At 44.5% G+C, this 22,958-nt stretch overlaps 1 protein-coding gene across 5 annotated transcripts in view; it reads left to right on the top strand.

Moving 5' to 3' along the window:
- Positions 1 to 22,958, top strand: part of GFM2 (GTP dependent ribosome recycling factor mitochondrial 2) — a 41,357-nt gene that overhangs the window by 5,731 nt on the left and 12,668 nt on the right. For 3 of the 5 annotated variants that reach the window (XM_073679868.1, XM_073679877.1, XM_073679884.1), the window contains 11 exons: positions 2 to 90; positions 1,456 to 1,544; positions 1,688 to 1,748; positions 4,048 to 4,233; positions 7,087 to 7,167; positions 9,607 to 9,755; positions 10,667 to 10,807; positions 12,272 to 12,371; positions 12,829 to 13,015; positions 17,660 to 17,736; positions 18,227 to 18,365. In XM_073679868.1, the coding sequence (XP_073535969.1) occupies positions 2 to 90; positions 1,456 to 1,544; positions 1,688 to 1,748; positions 4,048 to 4,233; positions 7,087 to 7,167; positions 9,607 to 9,755; positions 10,667 to 10,807; positions 12,272 to 12,371; positions 12,829 to 13,015; positions 17,660 to 17,736; positions 18,227 to 18,365 (1,299 nt within the window). Of the gene's footprint in view, position 1; positions 91 to 1,455; positions 1,545 to 1,687; positions 1,749 to 4,047; positions 4,234 to 7,086; positions 7,168 to 9,606; positions 9,756 to 10,666; positions 10,808 to 12,271; positions 12,372 to 12,828; positions 13,016 to 13,099; positions 13,240 to 17,659; positions 17,737 to 18,226; positions 18,366 to 22,958 lie in introns of those variants that run through there. The other 2 variants (XR_012320188.1, XM_073679895.1) reach the window with 2 other exon arrangements.

The raw sequence follows: 22,958 nt of genomic DNA, 5'->3' as shown, positions 1-22,958 counted from the left end.
GGACATGTGGACTTCACGGTGGAAGTGGAACGCTCATTAAGGGTGTTGGATGGCGCAGTCGCTGTGTTTGATGCCTCTGCTGGTGTGGAGGTATAACAGATTACTTTAGTTAGCATAGCACTGGATAAAATGTTCTCATTTGGAAGAATATCTTTTCTTCTAACTATCATCCTGCTTTTTGGCAGTCGTATATTTTGGTTATCTTGGCTGTACTGTTTAGATGCCATCAGGGAGGTAAGCGGGGATTTTCTTGAGCGGGTCATGCACATTGAACCTGCGAATTATCTAGTGTGTATGAGGATGGCCTGGATTTCATCACGTCTAATCCATTGTTCGCTTAGGAGATAAATGGCTACTCCAAGGCTAAGGTCACGCTACTGTATTTCCTCTCATCCGAAAAAATCAGTCCAATTATGGTGGTCGGAGTGTGGTTGAAAAAAAATTTCTTCTCCATTCTGTCAGTCCATGAAATTTGGATTGGACCTAGATGTCACGCAAGTGCAGTCCGATTCTTTTTCCACGGACTCATTGACTTGCATGGCCGAGTGCGATCCAATAATCAGATGCACTTGTGCAATCTGCGATTTTTTTTTTTTTTTTTTTTTTTTAAAAACAATTCAACATGTGCACAGCCCCATAGCATAACTTTGATCCCATGTTTTGTTCGGTCGCACTCGGACTGAAAATACAGTTGCCTGCATGAGCCCTAAGGGTGTATAAGTTGGTTATTCTGCAAGTCAATTTGCGATGAACACGCGCTAACTCGGTCATCATATGCACATTTATGGTGGAGCTTGGAGACATACTGTAGCTGTCCACCAAAATAGTGTTTACGGGTAAGATGGCCAGTAGAGTGACAAGATGGAAGCCGCACACTGCTATACAGGGCTTCCTATAGGAAGGGTAATTGTCCCTCTAAGGATATCTATCAGTTGTCTTTATTTACAATGAGGATTAATCAAAATGTCAAATCCCTTTGGCCTTGAGCTGAGATGTCTGTTTTTGGTTTCATTGATAAAACCATGATAGATTTGCACAAATGAAATGTAGATACTTTATCTAATGGAAACTTAAAAGGGTATTCTAAAGTTTTTAAGTCATCCCTCTATTCATAATATAGGGTGTAGCTTCCCGATCACTGGGGCCCCACTACTCCATTCATTCTCATTAAGATCGCCTGAGATGGCTGAGCCCAGTGCTCGGCTTTTCTTTGGCACTCGCATAAGAATTAGTGGCGTGACTGGTGTGCATGACTGACCACCTTCCCATTGTCATGGTGGGATCGGTGGTGGCCGCAGTGGTCTGATAACCTCCAAGCTAGAGAATACCTCATTAATACATGTATAATAAAACCAGATGCACACTGTATAGTTCTAGTATCTCGGTCAGCATTGTACATGTACTGTAGGGTGTTAGGTTACATGTAGGATAACTATACGGTTCTTTACCCCCAAGGCTCAGACGCTGACGGTGTGGAGACAAGCAGACAAGCACTCAGTGCCACGGATGTGCTTTATAAACAAGATGGACAAGACTGGAGCCAGGTACTGGGCATTATTGGGGTCTGCTGTACAGTATGGTCATAGATTATAGACTGAAACATGGATCCGGCCAGTGTGAATTCTTTTAGTCTGCTTTGGTATATATGAGATACACAATTTGTGTCATTTCTTTGTTACTTTTTCAGCTTTAAGTATTCTGTTGAAAGCATCAAAGAGAAGTTGAAAGCCAGGCCCTTGTTACTGCAGGTAAAATGGTCGTGTGTAAATCAGCGCCATGTTGTAAAGGGAAATACATGCTGATGGTGTGGTCTTTAATCGGTTAATTAATATGCAGTGGATTGGTCTAGTACACCGACAGGTCTGACCCTGGTGTATGTCAGGGATTCCCTATGATGAAGGAGAGATGGAGGCTGTGATACTGTATACATATGACTGACAATGGTGATCTAATGGGCTTCGACCAAATGTCACTACCAATATTTCCTAGCGAAGTCCAAAATCTGTCTTCACTTTTCGTTTATGTCCAGGTAAAGACTAAGCGGCAATATTTTCAGGCCTATTGAAAAGCTTATGTGACTTTTTACTCCAAAAAGGCACAAAAGAGACAAAACGCCTCATGTTTGTCAAACATTTTACATCCATATTGATGACTCAAAATCCACCTGTGCAAAAAGATAGACAAGACAAAAAGATGAATTTAGGATAAAAACATAAAAAAGAAACTTCATAAATGATGAATTGGGGCCATATTGGTTATTGCCATGCTGGGGAGCATCGGAGAGAGATCTGAGTGATAGAGATACCCTGAAATATTATAATATAATAATAATAATAAAATATAGTCTCTTAAATCTTTATTCTGCTCCTGCCCATTCTTTACTATCTGAGACTTACAGATAGAACATATATTCCTTCCAGTCTGGATCAATAAGCAATCCATATTTGTCAGTCAAAAGGTGAAATTTTACCCTGGGCATCAAGTCCCAAAACAACCCAAGTTATGAACTAGTTAAGTAGTGCAAATCTTTCTAATCTAATGTCAACCATCAGGACTGATTTACTAGAGCCGGTTATCTTGTAGACAGTGCAGACTTAGTCTAGAGAGCTTTCAAATGCGGCAAAGCGCCTCCTGCTGTTTGATAAATTTGGCGTAAGTTTAGAGTTTACACCATCTATTAGTTTGGTCTTAGTTGCACCAAATGATGGTGCAATTTCAGCATAATTTTGGCACATGGGATTGCATATTAGCCCACGCTCTTACACCGCCCACCTGTCAATATGGTGCGCTGCCTTGTTGAGCGTGTTGAAGAACATGTCTAAGGTTGGCCATACACATTAGAAGGCTGTTGGCTGAACAATACTTTGGTCGATTGCTCAGCTAACAGCCATCTCAGCGGACACTCGCATACACAGGAGCACTCATGTATTCTCTGCCGATTGACACATTGGCCGGCAGCTTATCTCAGGGAGAACATTGCGATTGGTAGTTTTAGAACTGACACGCACGATTGACATCTCTCCTGACCATGAGTTGGCCGGCGCCCCCATACACATTAGACTGTCTGTCGAACCTGTCGATATCGGTGAGTTCAGCCGACATCAGTCTAATGTGCATGGTGGCGGTACAAGGCACATAAGACAGTTTTTTTTTCTGGTGCAAATTAAACCAGCTTGTAAATTGGGCCAATGTTACCATGTTTGCAAATGCTTTTTTTTTATTGCTGTGTATCTATTCAAGCATTACACCACTTGGAGGTTGTAAGTAGCTAGAATACCAATTTTTGTATGAGCCCTACTGCATACCATATAACACTGTACAGGAAGTAATATTTTTTTTTCATTTTTACTGCAAACTGATTTGTGGCAAAAAAAAGAATGTATATTAAAGGGATTGTCCACTACCCCGACTACTCATTCCGTTTCCCCACAAGCAAATAACAATTATACTCACTTCCGTTGCTGACACCGTTCCAGCGGTGTCGGCACTGGCTCTCCTGAGGATTGCGTGACATTGTCTTGCGATCCCTGCTGCCAATCAGCGCTGGCTTCACTCTTTTCTCCTAAGGACGAAATTGACAACCAGAGGAAGTGGGAGCTGCTGCTGCTCTCACTTCTTCCATATGTCTTGATTTGCACAAAGGAGAGGAGAGTGAAGCCAGCACTGACTGGCTGCAGGGTTCGAATTACATAACAATGTCACGGGAGCCCAGGGAGAGTCATTGCTGACTCCGCTGGAATGGCGCCCACACCGCAGATGTGTATAGGTGTTTACTGGGGGTAGACATAGGGATTCAGAAAGGATTGTCTGAGTAGTGGACAACCCCTTTACTATTTGGTAGCTTAAAAAATATCCAAAGTAAACCCTTCAAATGTTTTCTATGAAACTCATTAGAATAATATAATACACATCTGTACACTTCCTTTTCCTATACAGATGTGTTTTTAAGACTTATTAAAGAACGGTCTCGGTCTTCACAGTTTTTGGAGTGATCACCGATTGTGATTATTTACTAGTTATCTGCTTTTTATTTCTTCTCATTTAAAGCTTCCTATCGGAGAAGGAAAATCTTTCCAGGGTCTGATTGATTTAGTGTCCATGGAATCGCTCACCTGGAGCCCGCGATCCAATGGAGACGATGGGAAAAGATTCCTTAGCAAACCTCTGAGTGTGATAACGGATGGCGACCTTCTGCAATCGGCAAAAGATGCCAGAAATGCCTTATTAGAACAAGTAAAGTCTTAAAGTAAATATACAATGTGTCACCCAGATAAAACGCCTGTAGAGAGGTTAAGGGATCAATGATGGGGAGTGTGTGCTTATTAGATCCACTAAAATGGGGCTCATTAATGCTACTGCACCCATTGAACACTCGCAGATGGACAAAATGGACGTATATTAGGAAATATAAATATCAAAGACTCACCGTCTCTTCTAAACAGAAAAACAGGTGTGGACAGGTGCAAGCTAAGAGAGCCACATCTGTATATAAACTTCTCCTGGGCTGAAAGTCTACAATTATATGGGTAGGAGAGGAGAGGTATCATATTAGGTTAGGTTCCCAGCAAAGAAGGTCACCTTTTTGTTGACTATTGGGCACACATGAATTGGCCAATTTATGCGTTAAGTATCTTCATTTAACTTATTTTCTAGAGCAGCAATGCAATTCCAATTTCATATATTCCATGTCTTCATGCTATAGCGTTACAGAGTGCTGCTTTAATTTGTTAGTATATTAGGAAATGACATCGCTGGTGATTACTTTACAATACTCCTCTACACATGACTGGAGAGATAATTAGATCATTTTTAACTTTTTAGAGGCCTAAGTGAATAATGACATACCTCTAGAATATGCGATTGATTGCTATTTTTTAGGGTCCGACCTCAGGGGCCTTCAGTTATCACTTGAGTAAAGGAGTGCTGCAGCGACTTATTTTTTTATCTGCATGCCACTTGGTTGCGTTAGTTTTTTTTTTTTTTTCAATCCGTTCTTTCTAGAGCCATTTGTCTTTTAAAAAAAGGAAAAAAAAAGCCTTCAACACTCACATCAAGGCTTATTTTCTACCAGACAAATTATAATTTTTAATGGCATCTTTTCATTTAACATGCCATGCTTTATAAACCAGGAATTTTTTTTTTCTGTGGGGGGAGGGTGGAATTAAAATAATGTGTTTTATTATTGTACGTTAAAGCACGGCTATTTTTCACCAGTGTATGGTCAGGGTGTTGTTTTTTACCATCCTTGTTTCATAAAAAAAACTAATTGTAAATCATCTCCCAACACATGGCTGCCATTCGCATGTTGGGTCGGTGAGAATCACTGACATAGACTTCTATGGGTAATTTTGATCTGAGACTTAGAAAAAGCAAAAACGGACACAAGGTCCTAAAGAAAACCCTTCGATATGTGAATAGCCCCATAGTCTACAATGGGTACATGTTCTCCAAAACCAAAAATACAACATATGTACCTGAAAAATGGATGTCTGGGTGACGCCTTAATGTTTGTGGATGTTAAATCAGTATATATCTTTCTCAGATTCTTCATGGGGGGGGGGGGCACAGGAACCATTGGTCATATGCTGCCACCTGGAGGCTGATACAAAGAATACATCATAGTAAAAAAAAGCTGACTCCTTCCAACAGCCGACACCCAGCTATTTAGTTTAGCTTAATGCTATGTTCCCACCATGAGATTTTGGTGAGGTTTTTTATGCTGCATATTTTCGAAAAAATGCAAGTAACCTATTTTACTTAAAGGGAACCTGTCACGTGAAAAAACACTATTAACCTGCAGATATTGGGTTAATCTGCAGGTCAATAGCGTTCTGAACTTGTCCGTCGCCCGCACCTAGATCCCCCCTGCTGGGAGGAAATTACCATTATTCCTTCTCCGGTAGCGTTAATTTTTCAGTCACGGAGGCGGCGCCGGTACGGGTTCAGTTACCACTTTGTGCAAAGAGAGCGGCAGCTGTAAAGGCATCCCCGCCATTGACTGACAGCAGACCCTAATACCGAGCTGCTGTCAGTCAGTGCGGGGGATGCGGTTACAGCTGCCGCTCTCTATACACAAAGCAGTGACTGAACATGTACCAAAACCGCCATCCATGACTGAAACCTGAACACTACTGGGGGAATAAAGTTAATTTCCTCCCCTCATTGGGGGTCTAAGTGCAGGGGCTGGGTAGGTTCAGTATGCTATTAACCTGTAGATTAACCCCATATCTGCAGGTTAATAGCGTTTTTTCACATGACCGGTTCCCTTTAATGGGTGCAGAATAGGTGCAGAAATTCTGCAACATCAAAAGCTGATTGTGGGAACTTGGCCTGAATGGGGAGAGTGCTCTCCTGTCTTAGGTCCCTCGCCTCTTCTCCCTGAGAGGTCCTCACACAATCTGATGTAGTCTAGCTGTGCAGCTCTACCTGTCTCTCACATCTCCGTTCAGACGGTCAGATGCCTTGCTTGTTTTCCCGGTATGCTCTTGCAGAGGTCGGACTGCCTCTTGGGCTACGATCTGACAACCCGGACGTCAGGCTAAGCTAGGATGCCCCCCGTGTGTTAAAAGCCTTCCGTGTCATATGTCTTCAGGAGTCTGCTCTTCTTTTCCATAGGGCCGCTTCTTGGTCTTCAGTCCACATCTTTGAGGAGCTCTTACATTTTGCGTCTAGGGATGTAGATCTTAGCAGAAGGATACTTCAAGCGGCAGATGCTGGGTTAGTAACCTGAGACATTGCTATTCTTCCTTCTGTAGTATGGATATTAGCTTTCCCACCCCACAGACTGCTCTAAGACGTTCCTGTGTCTCCCAGTGACGTGTCCAAGAAATGTAGATTTTTGGTACTCACCATAAAATCTTTCATGTAGCCTTCATTGGTTGTAGAGCACCTTCCCTTATTTAAGGGGGGGGTCTTGGTTTTGCTCCTCCTACTGCTGTTGGGGAAGGGTCCGTTTTTTTCTTTTCCTTGTATTCTTGGTGCCATCCTCCAGGTGGCAGCATATGACCCGCAGTTCCAGAGAGATTTTACGGTGAGCAGCAAAAATCTTCTTATTTCTTATCCTGAAATTGTTGTCACTTGTTCCAGGTTGCAGATTTAGATGACGGTTTTGCTTCATTAATGCTGGAAGAATACAGTGAGGATTTTAACCTCATTCCTATAGAAAAGGTATGTGACCATTTCTTGCATATTAAATACATTTTCTGTAATGTTTATTATTCATGAATTAGAAGGGACCGTTTTTTTTGGTAAACGGCACATTTCCTTTGATGCTGTAGGAGGACAGACTGTAGAAAACATTAGTGGTGTGTAGCAGTCAGGATTGAGACGTGAGCACATCGGACTCAGTTATTGCAGGCTGTCCGGCTGTCGTTTTTATTACTGGCAATATTTCCTTTATTTGTTTCTACCTTGTACTTTGCAGTAATCTGTCCTGATTATTCCTAGAGGATAAAAACACATTTTTTATTTGAAATAATTTTCATTCTAATAAACAAATCTAGGAAAAGCAATAAAACTTTAGTTAAAATTGCTAACTTTTGTATATGAAGTAACCAAAGTATGAGCTAACCCAAAACAATGTGAGTCACACAGTTAATGGTGCACATATAGCTCGGATAGCAGCCTGTCGAACACTCTGTTGGCTGACAACTATCTCAGCCGACTACCCTATATACATGAGCCGAGTATCCATGTGTTCTCTATGGGCAGGGAGGAGTTAGCCGCTGTCAGACAGCTCTAGAGACACTTATCTACCTGCAGAAGAAAACTTATTTGGACCCTTGCAATTCATGTTGCTCAATGCTCATCTCCCCCATCATGATCCGGTGGGGTGGTGTTGAGCGTCGCGCATACACCCTAGATGCTTGGCCGGTCCTGCTGAAATCATTGAGTTCTGCCACCTATAATCTAATGCGTACGAGGGCCCTGGACACTAATGTAGAGGGGCTTCCTCAGTATATGGTGAGCTGCCTACAGCTGTGACCTGTATTAACGTGGGTTCCAGAGCTCAGCCTATGGCCACAGCCCTATTATCAGTATTCGGTCAGTATTTTTTCTGAGGAGTGGGATGAAACTATATTTTTATTCCTTACGTCCACAGTCTTACAGCAATTCCAGTTAGATGGCCACAATGCAATATCCCCAGTCCACCAGATCCCATCTTAGGGCCGGTAGTTCCACTGCCCCCGTACCAGGCGAGACCCACTGTCTTCCTACTTTTGGTTGGGCCACAGCTTTTGTATCTCCTGCCAGTATAGTCTTCAGTCACAGCCTATTCTCCTTCAGACGACAGATACCACTACCAAAGCACACGTCTCCAGCTGCAGCCAGCAACCTCAGTCCTTAGGATAGTTCTTTAAATCCAGACCACAGATAACACGACCGTATCACATGTATCCAGCTCCAACCAGAATGGTTGTTCTCAATAGGCCATTCATACCTGGGCACTAGGACCTCTGCAACAGATCCTCGCCCCTCGATGTCACTGCACCAACTGCCTCACTAAACATGTGGCTTATTGTCCTCCCTCTCCTGGGATCAGCCCCCTGAACAGGCAGAAGTGTTAAACATTTTGCTGAAGAATGTGCCAGAAGCCCACATGTAAACATGAGATCTAGCCCACACATCTTCCTCTGCTCACTGTCACTGAATGGAAACTATGATTTGTGAGGCAGAACACTTTTCAGGAGAGATTTGTGCACCTTAAATCTCTAGTAAAACACAACAATTAGATCGACGTATCGGTGCTCCGTGCTGGAAAAAGTCTGCATCAGTTAGAGCCGTGGATTCCACTCTACGTCCATTGGTCCAGTAGTCTTTAGTCCATGGCCAGCTCCTCACAGCCCCTAAACACATTAGACTAATGTTGGCCAAATCAGCCGATATCAGTGGGTTCAGCCGACAGTCTAACGTGTATGGGGGGCCCAGACAACGTACTGTCAGGTAAGATGTTGATTGTGATTGTCCAATTTCAGACTGCTGATTATTTTATTCTCCTGGAGATAAGCTGCCGCCAAACATGTCTGGTGATGACTCTCTCAGACAATACAGGACCGCTCAGCTTAACGATCGCTCCTCAATATTTAAAGGCCGGCCAAGATGGCTGCCGTTCAACCATTATTTGACTGATAGCAATCTAATGAGTGTGGTGACCTTTACTCTGTAATTTCTGATATTTATTTTACCCTCTGAATTGTAAAGCTCTGCAGAATATGTTGAAACTATGGAAAGAATGATTCTTCAGCCACCACAGGGCAAAAAGTAGCATTATACTGTGCCTGGCAGTATTAAAGGGACCATGAGAAACATTAATCACCAATGCGTAGCGGTAAATGTGTGATCTCAGGTGGCGCCCCTGCTGGTACCCCACTGATCACTATGACAGGGGGCATTAGCACTAGAGGAGTGTGCAGTGGTCATACATGCTCACTACTTCTCTTGAATGTCTATGGGACTGACTGAGATGTCTAATGTATAAAGGGGAGAGGAACAAGGAGAAATGTAAAGGGGTTGGATGGTTGGTAAAGAGGACAGAAGATTGTATCCGAATTGATTGGTCCTTGGATTCTTTAATATTAGAAATTAAACTTCTGTTGAACTGTTCAGTTACAGGTGGCCATCCGTAGGATCACGCTGGCCCGATCAGCCGTTCCAGTGCTATGTGGCAGCGCTTTGAAGAATAAAGGTGTCCAGCCTCTGCTGGATGCCATCACATTGTACCTGCCGTCACCGGACGACTGTTCCCATGACTTCACGTAAGTGCATTTACTGGTACATGACAGGCTCATTGAAAGTCTCCCAAAAAATGAAAAAAAAAACCTTCCATATTTCTCAATTCTTTTTGTCCAAATGGTGCTATGGGAGTTTAGGTTAAAAGGGTTGTCCACTTTCATCTTTGTCACATCCTTTGGCATGATCTGTTAACTTCTTGCCGACATATGACATACAGTTACATTATATGCCGGCTCCCTGATTTTGATGCAGGCTCGCAAGCCCACATCTTACCCGGCAGGTGATGGCTGTGATATTCAGCCATCATCTGCCTCCAACAGGCCCTCTTCGCCCCTGACAGAGCCATTACATTGAATAAGGCTAACTGCAACCAAAGTGTAAAACTCTGTGCTCCTTCCCAGTGGTGTCCTTCTGTTTTGGTTCTGGTCATTCTTGGGCCCATTTGAAAAGATGGACAGTGCCAAAATATAGTGCAACTGGCACCAAAGTTTGCCTTATGTAGCCTAATAGCTCCGTCAGGGACACATTTGAATGTTGTTTCTTGGGAATTCAGATGGAAGCTCCAGGTAGAGACGTGACGCAGTGTGAACAGCCCCCTACTGTCGTGACTACTGCCCACAATTGCCAATGTCTACAATTACTTGCATGAACCTTGTGGGAAATTGAAATATAAGAATCTTTACTGTGATATATAAAGAGTAAAATGTATAGGGGATTTTCACACACAACTTTACGCAGTCTTTAGTGTTTTTACCATGAAATATCTGGTTTTGGTGAAACGCTTGACATTTCTGTGACTTATTGATAATATATAAATGATGGCCTTTAAGAACTTTTGGTTCCTTTTTAGTCCCTTTTGCTGTAACCATGAAAATGTTAAGAAAATGGATTACTTATAGGAAATAATGGCTACTTGATGTGCATCCTCCTATAGGTCCTGGTACAAGGATGATTTGTGTGCTCTGGCGTTCAAGGTTGTCCATGACCGGCAGCGTGGCCCCATGGTGTTTGTCCGCATTTACTCTGGAGCCATGAAGGCGCAATCAGCAGTGTATAATGTGAACAAAAACTGCACGTGCGTATTACGTATATAACCTGCCCCCTTCTTCTCTTTTTATTTATTTTTTATTATTCCACTTTCATTTTTAGTCCTCATGATCCAAAAGCCATACTTTCTTTTTTTATGTGGGTTTTGTCTATTGTGGGATAAGTTGTAGTTTTGAATTATATCACTTAAAGGGGTTGTTCACTACTAGGAGAACACGTTCTGGATCTAAATGTTCGCCCCAAATAAAATTAAAAGCTTATAATCACCTCCCGTGCTGGCGACATTCCAGCGGTGTCGGCACTCGCGGTCCTGGGACTCTCGTGTGGTGGAATGACACGTGACCCCGGTGCCCAATCACCACTGGTGTCACTGTCCCCGCCTACGTACGAATTGAACATGAAGAGGAAGTCTGGGCTACAGATGCTCTCTGACTTCCTCTACATGTTCAATTTGTACGAAGGCAGAGACAGTGATGCCAGCGCTGATTGGGCGCCGGGGTAACAACAACTGCACGAGAGCTCCGGGACCGTGAGTGCCGACACTGCTGGAACAGCACCAGCAATGGAGGCGAGTGCAAGCTTTTTATTTTACCGGCCCCAAACATTTAGATCAAGAAGGGGTTGTCCTAGTAGTGGACAACTCCTTTCAAGGTTTTTTTTTTTTTATTAAAAATATTACCTTTTGTTGGCATAAATGGTTATTTTTCCATCATTGGAGGGGTCTGTCTTCTAGCAAATCTGGCCTTTTTATTGGTTGAATTTCTGGATACTCATGACTTTTGTTTAGTTTTTCATTCTCTCTTTTTAGGAAGTGAGGTGACTAAAAAATGACTTATTATTTTGTTTTATTTCTATAATGTAGAGAGGAACGTGATTTTCAATTTTTAATGTTCAGGATATACACAGATACCATACATTGCACTTGTTATGGCAGACGCTGGGGATGTAGGATGATAGCGGCTGTGACACTTTATCATCCCGTAATTGCAGTCACAGGGCCCCCCCCCCCAACGTGTAGCCACTTGGATGCCTTGGTCATTTTGGGAAAGGGTTAAAAAAAATTAGAGGTAAAACCTCCCCATGAAATCAACCTCAAAGGGAATGTCTGAGATTATTATTATTATTATTTTGTTTGTTTTTTTTGTAAATGGCTACAAAGCAGAATATACTATTAAACATACCCCAAACCTTTCCTCACCGCACTTAATACTACACTCTGGTGGTCTTTCTTTAATTATCCTGCAGTGATGACGGGCCAGAGATTAGCAGTTCTGCCCCCTCCTAATCTTCAATGCTTTTTAATTCATCATTTCAATATCTCACTTTATAGTCGGTGAATAAAAAATGTTTATCCTGGCTCCTATGGCCGCTCCTTTGTGTTCTTGTCACTCTTGCTTGGATTACTTGTATATGGTAATACTATGGGATCATTGCTACATTCATGTACACAGCACTGGACACCCATGTAATGTTGTATCTGCATTGGATACAGGGAACGGATGAGCCGATTGCTCTTGCCATTTGCTGATCAGCAGGTTGAAATCTCCTCCTTGCCGCCTGGAAACATCGCTCTGGCTGTGGGACTGAAACAGGTAGATGTCATTGGGGGCAGCACACACCCGTTACCTCTCAGAGGTTGTATATTACAGGAGGACTAAATGCTGTGTTCGAAAAAGTGATTTTACACCCCCAATATATCTTATTCACAAGCTTTCTAAAGATAAACTCCACTAAGATACAGATTCCCTGTGTAATTATTCATTACCGAGTCGATAACGCAAGTAACGTGGCTGACAGGTGACAGATCCTCCGGTGCCCCATTCTTAGAGATAAATGTGTGTGGTTGTATGCTTCACCAGCACTTCTGTCCTAGCTGCCAGGAGGAGGGTGAGAGTAGTAGTGACAGCTCATGGACTGTGCATCCATTCTTCTTGGACCACGCGGGATGGAGGAGCGGACTTAGAAAACTTGTAGCTTGTTCCATCGTGCAAGAAATGACCGGAGAACTGCCATTATTATTATTATCTGCACCATTATTTTTACCTCTAGACTGCAACCGGAGACACCATTGTATCTTCTAAAGCGTCTGCATCAGCGGCTGCTCGCCGAGCAGGACGAACTGGGGAGAAGAGCAAGGACAAGAAGTCTCAGGATGACCCTGTATTAGCTGGAGTGGAGATTCCAGAGCCAGTCTTCTTTTGTACAATTGAACCTCCCTCTGTAGCCAAACAACCAGGTAAATCCTTCAAGCTGATCCACTTTAACCCCTTTCACACACATTAAAGCAGCACTTTAGCATTTTTTTTTTTTTTTATTTCAGCTATGGAGTGGATCCACTAACATAAGGTCCCTGCACCTAGTATTACACTCACCAGCCGCTGTCTTCAGCTCTTCCCAGTGCCACTCTGGTCCTGCACCGCCATCTTGTGACTGTAACTTTTGACTAACCGGAAGTCAGAGGTAATGTTCACAAGGTCTCGGTGTAAGTCTAGAAGACCCTCGTTCTCGCTCTCATAGACTGACATTGACTGACTAGTTTAGTTCACAAGAAAAAGCCCTCAAAGATAAGAGCGCTTATACGACCAGAGTTTTTCAGAAAAATTGCTACTTTATTTAAACATTGCATATTAAAAATATTATGGTGCTGCAAAGAGAGGGCACAGCTAACTCACACATTATTCAAAAATTACATACAGATATGTCAGGGGTATATTAATCCAACATCGTTGAGATGCATACAAAATATATCAAAAATACACGATTAGCTATAGATAATATATATCCTTCAATAGCAATATGGAATCCAATTGTTATTTCTATATATCAAATTAAAGTGCATAGTGCATAATCTAAACTTAACTACCTTGTTGGACTCGCATATAGCTTATCAATTTATAGTGACACATTCATATGCCTATAAGTCTGATATCAATTTACTCTAACATTGGGGCTATACCTGGCATTAGACCCAATATAAGGTTCTGCCTCTATCAAGATTCATCTGAATAATATCCACACCACCACATATTGGTCAGGAGTACTTACCGTATATTCCGGCGTATAAGACGACCTGGTGTATAAGACGACCCCCCTACTTTCCTGTTAAAATATAGAGTTTAGGATATATTCACCGTATAAGACTACCCCTTTTCCAACGCATACCAAACACCGGTAAAAATTAAAAAAAAACAGATTTGAATTTAACATGGTCCTTTTTTAATTTAAATTCTTATGACATGCAGGTATATAGCAGGAAAACTGTCACTCATAAACATATTAAAATAGGGGGGACCCCACGTCATTTTTTTGGGGGGTCCCCCATTCATAGCTAGTAAAGGCTAGGTATTCAGCTGGGGGCTGATATTAGTAGCCTGGGAAGCTCCGTGGGTATTACCCCCTTCCCAGACTTCAAACATCTGCCCCAGCCGTCTGCTTAACCTCCGCTAGAGACTATAATGATGGTGGATCCCACGCCAATTTTCTTTTTAAAAAATCCTTTATTTTAACACTAAATGACAATTGAGGGGTTAATAAAGATGCAGTCCCTAAATTATTATTAATTTTGTAATTAATTTTTCCCAAAAATGTTGACGTGGGCTTCGCCATATTTTTGTGTCCAGCCAGGTACAGCAGGCAGGAACGGGCTGCCCCCAACCACCAGCTGCCTATTTGTACCTGGCCGGACACAACAATATAGGGAAGCCCTTTTTTTTTTAAATTATTTCATGAAATAATTTAAAAAAAAAATATGTGGGGCTTCGCCCTATTTTTGTGTCCAGCCAGGTACAACTAGGCAGCTGGGGGCTGGAATCTGCAGCGCAGGGAGGCCCAAGCTTTCTGGCCCCCCCCCGCTGCAAATTGCAGTCCGCAGCCACCCCGGAAAATGGCGCGTTCATAGAAGCGCCATCTTCTGGCGCTGTACCCATCTCATCCAGGGCCCTGGTGCGGTGGCTCACTGGGTAATAAAGGGGTTAGGGCCAGCTTGGCATTATCAGCTGGCCCTAAGCCCGAAATTCATGGGGTCACGCCAATATTAGACATGACCGCCATGAATTTCTAGTAAAGTAATTAAAAAAAACACAAACACCCAGAAAAAAGTCCTTTAATTGAAATAAAGACACAATTTTTTAATGTTCTAAATTAAACCATACTTACAGTCACGCCCATTCCAGCTGAAGCCAACGGTCTCCTGCAATAAAAGTAAAATAATAAAGCAACCTTATCCTTACCTTTCCATGGTTCCCAGGACCGGTCCAGCTCTGCTACATTCACATGACAGGCTGCACCGCAGCAGAACGCTGCCGTTCAGCTTGCCATGCGGCAGACACTGAGAAGCGCAGGCATGCTTGTGCTCCTCAGTGTCTGACTGTGACGGCATCCAGATGAGCCGAGATCATGTCCAATGAACTCGGCTCACCTCATGCACGTCACTGACAGCGTGGGAAAATTCTCCTGCTCCCCGCATGCGCAGTAGAAGTTTCCCACGCTGTCAGTGACGGACGTCCAGGAGGTGAGCGGAGTTTATTGTCGGCTCATCTGGATGCCGTCACAGCGAGACACTGAGGAGCGCAAGCATGCCTGCGCTTCTCAGTGTCTGCGGGATGACAGGCTGGATGGCAGCGTTCTGCTGCGGTCCAGCCTGTCATCTCGATGTAGCAGAGCTGAAGCTGTCGTGGGAACCATGGAAAGGTAAGGATGAGGTTGCTTTATTATTTTACTTTTATTGCAGGAGATCGTTGGCTTCAGCTGGAATGGGCGTGATGGTAAGTATGGTTTAATTTAGAACAATAAAGAATTGTGTGTTTATTTCAATTAAAGGACTTTATTCTGGGTGTTTGTGTTTTTTTTAACTTTTACTATGGGGTTAGTAATGGGGGTGTCTTATAGACGCCTCTCCATTACTAACCTGGGCTTGATGTCAGCTGGCATTATAAGCTGACATCAACCCCAGCCCTATTACCCCACTGCCACCGCTACAGGGCAGTGGGAAGAGCGAGGCTAAGTGCCAGAATTGGCGCATCCTATGGATGCGCCATTTCTGGGGCGGCTGACGGCTGGTGTTTCTAGCCTGGGAGGGGGCCAATATTCATGGCACCCTTCCTGGGCTATTAATATCAGCCTCCAGCTGTCTGCCTAGCCTTTGCTAGCTATTAAAATAGGGGGGACCCCACGTCATTTTTTTGGGATCCCCCATTTTAATAGCTAGTAAAGGCTAGGTATTCAGCTGGGGGCTGATATTAGTAGTCTGGGAAGCTCCGTGGGTATTACCCCCTTCCCAGGCTTCAAACATCTGCCCCAGCCGTCTGCTTAACCTCCGCTAGAGACTAAATTTAAGGGGAACCCCACGCCAATTTTTTTTTAAATAAATCCGTTATTTTAACACTAGATGACAAGTACAGTAACCAGCACTGTCACTGTACTTCATATATATGTGACTGACATGTTTCTATCTATCTAATCTATGTGTGATGCTCTATCTTTCTGTTATAAATTGTCGGGTACAGATGCTGAATTGCCGGCCGGCTTTTTTAAAGAGACGGTGCATGAAAACACTATTATTTGTTTTAATAAATCCTTTACACTAAATGACAAGTACAGTAAGCAATACTGTCACTGTACTTCATATATATGTGACTGACATGTTTCTATCTATCTAATCTATGTGTGATGCTCTATTCTTTCTATTCTAAATTGTCGGGTGCCGGCTTATGCCGCTGCTGAATTGCCGGCTTTTCATATATTGTCACAGAAGCGATGCGAACTTCCCTGCTCCGGACACAGCGCAGCGCTTCTGTGACAAGTGAAAGCTGTCGGCACAGAAGCCCTGCGCTGTGTCCGGAGCTGGGAATACGCAGCGATATGTCAGTTTCAGCACAGAAGCGCTGACTGTCTGGACCTACCGCCGCCGTATTTTAACTCCCTCCACCTTATATTAACTCCGACATGGCAGGGATACGGCCACGGCAGCTTATTAACACCCCCAGAGTATCCCCGCATGTCAATTTCTGAAAGTTCAAAAGCATTACCGGCGTATAAGACGACCCCAGACTAGACAGAAGATTTTTCAGTCTTCAAAAGTCGTCTTATACGCCGGAATATACGGTACTTGTGGAGGTAAATGAGTATCGCTCGTGCCCTCGCGACCCTACACGCGTTTCGCCCTCGCTTCGTCAGCGACTTCCAGGTCACAACCTGCTGAAGACCAACCGGAGTGGTGCCGATAACGGATGAAGATGGCAACTGATGAGTATAACACTTAAGTGCAAGGAACTTGGATTACTGGCACCACTCCAGCAGGAAAATTAAAAAAACAAAACGCTGTAGTGGTACTTGAAGTATAAACTAAGGCCAATTTTTTTTTTTTTTTTGTCAGCGTGTTTTCCATTTTAGAAATTGGACACCAGGACACTTGTAGAGCTATACACACGTGTGTTATTTTAATGTATTCATGTGAGCGTTCCACAAAAATACTCAGTGCATTTGTTTAGAACAGACTTGACCATGCAGATTTCTAGGGGTCTGTGAAAAGGTGGCACGTGGATGGCTTTAGTGTGCCATGTGGTTTCAAGGGACGTAACGATGAATGAGTGGAGCTCTGGACAAAAGCTGATGATCCAGCCTTTGCCCTTGTACTTGCCTTTCCATGCCAATGTGGAGATCCACTGTGTCCTTTCGCATGCTGATCCCTCAGCCTACATTGCCTGACTTATTCTCCGAAGCCAAATAAAGCTGCTTAAACCAAAATAAACTACCCCAACCTGAATGTACCCATATGGCGCTGCGTGCATACTACAATGTCATTTCTTGGTCTGTTTAAAACTCATCTAGAAATTCTACATCGATTTCATGTTAATACACGTGCGTTTCTTTTTGTGTCTAGATCTGGAAAATGCACTAAGATGTCTCCAGTTAGAAGATCCAAGTCTAAAAGTAAAGATCGATCCTGACTCTGGACAAGTAAGGGATTGTATTGAATGTTTCCCAAATCTACAAAACATCAATTAAAACATTTTTGTTTGTGCTTTAAAAATATGAGAAGAAAAGATTGTGTGTGTTTTCTTCTAAAAAACTGCCCCACATCTAACTACAGGTAGTGTGTGGTACTGCAGCTTAGCCCCATTTACCCCGGGAAGCTGGACTGCAGTAATAGAATATACGCATGGACGGGATCGGTGCGGTTTCAGGATAAAGCAGCCATGTTTATCTTACAACTTTGTTTTCTGCATTTGAAATTCGACACATTGCTGATTTACCCCAAAGTAAGGGGTTAATAGGTTTTGGTTTTTTTTTGTCTAGTATGGTATTTTTTTAAATAGTAAATATGTTTTAGTAGTTTAGTGGTTAAATAGATTTAATGCTGCACGTAATGAGTTGGATACTGAAAACTTGATATTTTTTAAGATTTACCTTTTTATTTTATGTTGCCTTTTTCTTTCCTGAATTGTAGCTCATTCTCTGTGGAATGGGAGAACTTCATATAGAGATCATACATGACCGCATACGAAGGGAGTACGGCTTGGAAACGTACTTGGGGCCCCTGCAGATTGCGTATAGAGAAACCATTGTCCGTGGCTCCCGAGCATCAGGTACAGTTTGGAATTCATTTTACATGTGATTATTTCATAGACATTATTAAAGGAGCAGTGCGGTGATGCCGGATGACAGGAGCGCCCTCTTACAGGGGTTGCCTCAAGTTCAGAAATTAGTAAAATTGCCAAGTGATTATTAAAACAAACTACTTTGCAATTTCTCAAGAATGGAGGGATTTTTAATTCTGTAATGTAATGCAAATTAGTAGCCCTCCTGCAGTCTGAGTGGCCGGTTACCTAGGCAAGGCGCGTGCGGCACGAGTAGGCTCTATGCTGTACAGCCCACTTGTCTCTCTGAAGCTTGCTGCCAACTTCAGTTCCCCTACACTTCTCCCATGCGGCAGAGACAAGGCTATCTGTGCTAGCAACTTGCAAGGAGGGCTCAATTCGGACCAACACCATGACCATAGTGCTGGTCTGAACTGTCAATCTTCAGGAGTGCCCCGTCACACAGGAAATCGGGGGTGCAATGTGCTATTGAAAATGCATCTTGAGAAGCCCCTTTAAGACCTCCATACACGTACCTGCCATTTTAGGTGGAACCAGTGGACTATCTTATGTTTATGGGGGTCTCCTAACTCCTGCCCAGCAGTTGATGTTGGGTAAAGGAAGGGCTGTCATGCTGAATTTCGGTGCTGGATCCTTTTGGATCCTCTCCCCACTGAATACACATGCACGCTTAGCCAACTGAGCATGCATGTGTATGGAGCAATTACAAGGAACAGTTTGTTTGATAGTTTCTTAAACTTTACAGGCGCCTTTCCACTGAGGTCTTCATGATTTATTATATTCACTTTTTTAAATTTTTTTCTTTGTCAAAATTATAATAAACGACATATGTCACATGTAATCCCCACCGATCACAAGGACAGGGTTTTCTACGCCCCCTATGTAAATGATGTGATAGTGAACATGTGTGACCACTGCTACTTTAAAGGTCTATAGAAATTACAGACAATTAAAGGGGTATTCCCTTCTTGGACCTGCATCTGTTTTGAGAATGGAGTCCTGACAAAATAGTCTGTCTGTGGAGAGGTGGTCCGCATGCCCGTTGATGTGTGGGAATTCCAGCCGCTTCTCCACTGACAGCAGTGTGCATCAGGAGGTGGATGGATGCAGGTCTCTTTGTTGGGACTCGTATCTACTTTACATTGCTGCTCACCATTATTGGCACCCCTTCATTTTTTTCATAGACTGTACAATACCTTCAGAAAAAGAATGGAAATGTACCAAAGTTACCTTATTTTTCGGACTATAAGACTCACTGGACCATAAGACGCACCCAAATTTTGGGGTGGAAAATAGGATAAAAATATTTTTATAAGATGGGGTCTGTCTTATAGTCTGAATGGGTATGGTATCTTACCTGGGGGGTGGTGGAGCGGGGGTCACAGGAGGCAGGGTCCTTCAGGAAACCGGCCCGGCAGAAGTGGAGGAATGCTGCGGACCCTGGATACATGAAGCCGGTGGTCCAGCAGCTGTGAGTTGCGGTGGTAGTGCAGCTGGATCGCAGGTCCCTCTGTTCCCTGCCTCAAGAACCCGGCGGCAGCAGCAGAAGAGGTGAACTGCTGCGGGCCCTGTCTGAAGTCTGGGGCCCTGTCTGAAGTCTGGGGCCCTGTCTCCTGGTTGTAAGCGGCGTCCGGCGGTGAGGCAGAGGAGCCGGAGCCCGTGCCGGGCTGTGAGGGGCGTCCGGCAGTGAGGCAGAGGATCGTGTGTGGCACCCGGTGGCTGCGGCCATCTTCCTGAGGCCATGATCTCCAGGAAAATGGCCACTGGAAGCTCCCTGTCGGCGCATGCGACAGCTCCGGCGGTCATTTTCCTGTAGATCGTGGGTTCAGGAAGTTGGCCGCGGACACCGGGTGTCGCACACGCTCCTCTGCCTCACCGCCGGACGCCGCTCACAGCCCGGCACAGACCCCGGCCACTCCAGCACAGGTACAGACCCCGGCTCCAGCCGCATGTCACCTCTGCCACCGCCGGAGGACCCTCCGATCCCCGCTCCACCACCATCGGTAAAGTAAGGTTCGGACCATAAGACGCACCCCCCATTTTCCTTCCAAATTTGGGGGGAAAAAAGTGTGTCTTTTTTTTAAAAAAGTGCGATTTTTTTTTTTTTTTTTTTTTTTTTTTTTTTAAAGTGGTCCAAAATAATACAACAATAAAACATTGTTTTTCAACTTTAATGTTGCAATTTCAAAGAGGAAACAGAATAAACAGCATGTGCAGCAATACAAGCACCCCTAATTAATACTTGGTTGCACACCCTTGGTTGCATTGCTGACAGCCTCCAAATGTTTCTTATAGCCATCTACGTATAAGCTTCTTGCTCTTCTCAGCTGGAATTTTCTCCCACTCTTCCTTTGCAGTTTGTTCAAGCTCTTGAAAGTTTGCAGGGTTCTTTTTCCCAATGGCAGATTTCAGCTGTCCCCAAAGAAACAGTTAATTTTTTTTTACAACCATTCCTGTGTACTTTTGGATGTGTGCTTTGGGTCATTGTCTTGCTGGAGGACCCATGATCTTCAACTCAAGTTTTCTTATACTGGGTAGGACATTTTGCGCTAAATTTTTTTGATAATTCTCTGATTTCATGATTCCTGTGATACGGTCAGGGCCTCCAGTACCAGACGCAGCAAAGCAACCCCACAGCATTATGGATCCTCCACCATGCTTAACTGTTGGTAAGGTCTTCTAATCCTTATAAGCTTCATTGCGCCGTTTGGAAACAAACTGTTACTTTGCATTACCAAAAAGCTGTATTACTCTGTCGCCTCATTGGGGGACACAGGACCTTGGGTGTTATGCTGCTGTCCACTAGGAGGCGACACTATGCTTATCTGAAAAAGATTAAGCGTGGCTCCTCCTCTGCAGTATACACCCCCGGACGGCATCAGCCTACTCCAGTTTTTGCTTAGTGTCGCAAGGAGGCACACCTCAGACCTTCACTCGTCCCTCGCTTCAGCACGGGATTACAGATGAAGAAAAGAGGGTCTCTTAAGAGACCCCCGGCATGGCTCCTTCCTCTGCCCCCTACTACGGGGTGCACAGTTGAAGTTGAGATGGCGTAGCCACCATGCTGCTCCTTCTCCGGCCCCTCGGGTCAGGCTCGAAGTTGAGAACCCCCCTCCTTCCCCAATTCCCCTTTTCCGAAGTTGAGGCGAGGACAAAGCCCCCTGACAGGTGACAGCGGCACCCTCCCTAATCCCCCCTGGGGGTATTAGGTTGAGACACCATCAGGTAGGGCCTGGACGGCAGTATCTGCAGCTCTCACCAGCCAGCACACTGCAGCCGAGGACCAGCAGCAATACAGGAGCCCCAGTCTGTCTGTGGGACCCTGTAGGAGCCGGGGGGAGTGCAGGCAGCCATGGCACACACAGGCACAGGCCTTCACAGGCCCTGCACCTGCGGCAGCTTTTCATCTTAAGCGCCTAAGGGGGACTCTTTTCAGAGACCCCCTTCCACTTATGTCCCCACCGCCATTCTGCCTTTCAATCCGGGGGAGTCCGGTTCTGATCCGACCCCCCCCCTTGGACTACCGCGCTGGCCTGGATCCCTTTTGGGCATAGAAAATAAATGTACACCGCGGCTTCGGCCTAGCCGAAGCCGCCGCCCATTTTCCGGCCCGCCCCCCGGATAACGATTTTTACTCACTGCGGTGTCACACAGGGGTCGGATCTAGGCTGCAGGGCGCGCATCTCCATAGCAACTGCCGCCCTTGCTGCATTCCGCCCCCCTTCTCCTTCATCTCTGCAAGCAGGAGAAGAGCTACGGCGGCCATCATAAGCTGCAGGACGCATACAGGCCAGCCAGGTCTCCGGGGAGGCACAGGACCAGGCTCTTTCAGCGCTGCTCACAGGGGCACATTGGTGGGGTAAGTTCACAGTCTGAGTTACCTCAGCTGTGAATTTTATTACTCTGTATCCTCCTCTGCACAGTTAGCCCTTTTGCATAGCCACTCCAGGTGCACTATGCCGGGCTCAAAGTCTAAGAAAACCAGGCAGGACTGCTTTTACGCTTTCTGTACAGCCTGCAGTCATGCTCTTCCCAGCGGCAGCACATATCCGCATTGCAAGGATTGTACTCAGACTACTGTGCCAGAGTCCCAAGTAGCCCCTACCAACCCTTCAGTGTCTGATGCTACGCCGGAATGGGTCACTCAAATGTCACAATCTATGACACAGTCCATAGATAACATGACCTCCAAATTGCTTCAGGCTCTGCAAAGCCATACCTCGACTATGAATGCTACCCAACAAAGGGAAAGCCGGACTCAGTCACATACTGACCCAGGCACATCCATGTCCAGGTCAGGACGCAAGCGCACCAATAGGTCACCCTCATCTGCGTCATCCCATAGCACACGGTCATCCCTGTCTAGGGAGAGATACCGTAGTCACAGGTCATCTACACAGTCCCCTACCAGGGACAGACATGATATTTCTCCGCACCAATCTCCGTCCAGAGAAATCCCTCATTCTGGGTCACCTAGGACACACAATAGTGATACACAGGAGTCAGAAGGCGTCTGCGATTCTGACTTCGACAAGGAAACTGATGGATCCCTAACTCCAATCCCACCTATCAATGCAGCGC

The sequence above is a fragment of the Phyllobates terribilis genome, unplaced genomic scaffold (assembly GCF_046119375.1).
Source record: "Phyllobates terribilis strain yellow unplaced genomic scaffold, ASM4611937v1 Scaffold_1__5_contigs__length_1240528914, whole genome shotgun sequence".
In the NCBI taxonomy this organism is placed as follows: domain Eukaryota; kingdom Metazoa; phylum Chordata; class Amphibia; order Anura; family Dendrobatidae; genus Phyllobates; species Phyllobates terribilis.
The sequence above is the reverse complement of the archived record's forward strand: the minus strand, read 5'-3'. Positions and strand labels throughout refer to the sequence as shown.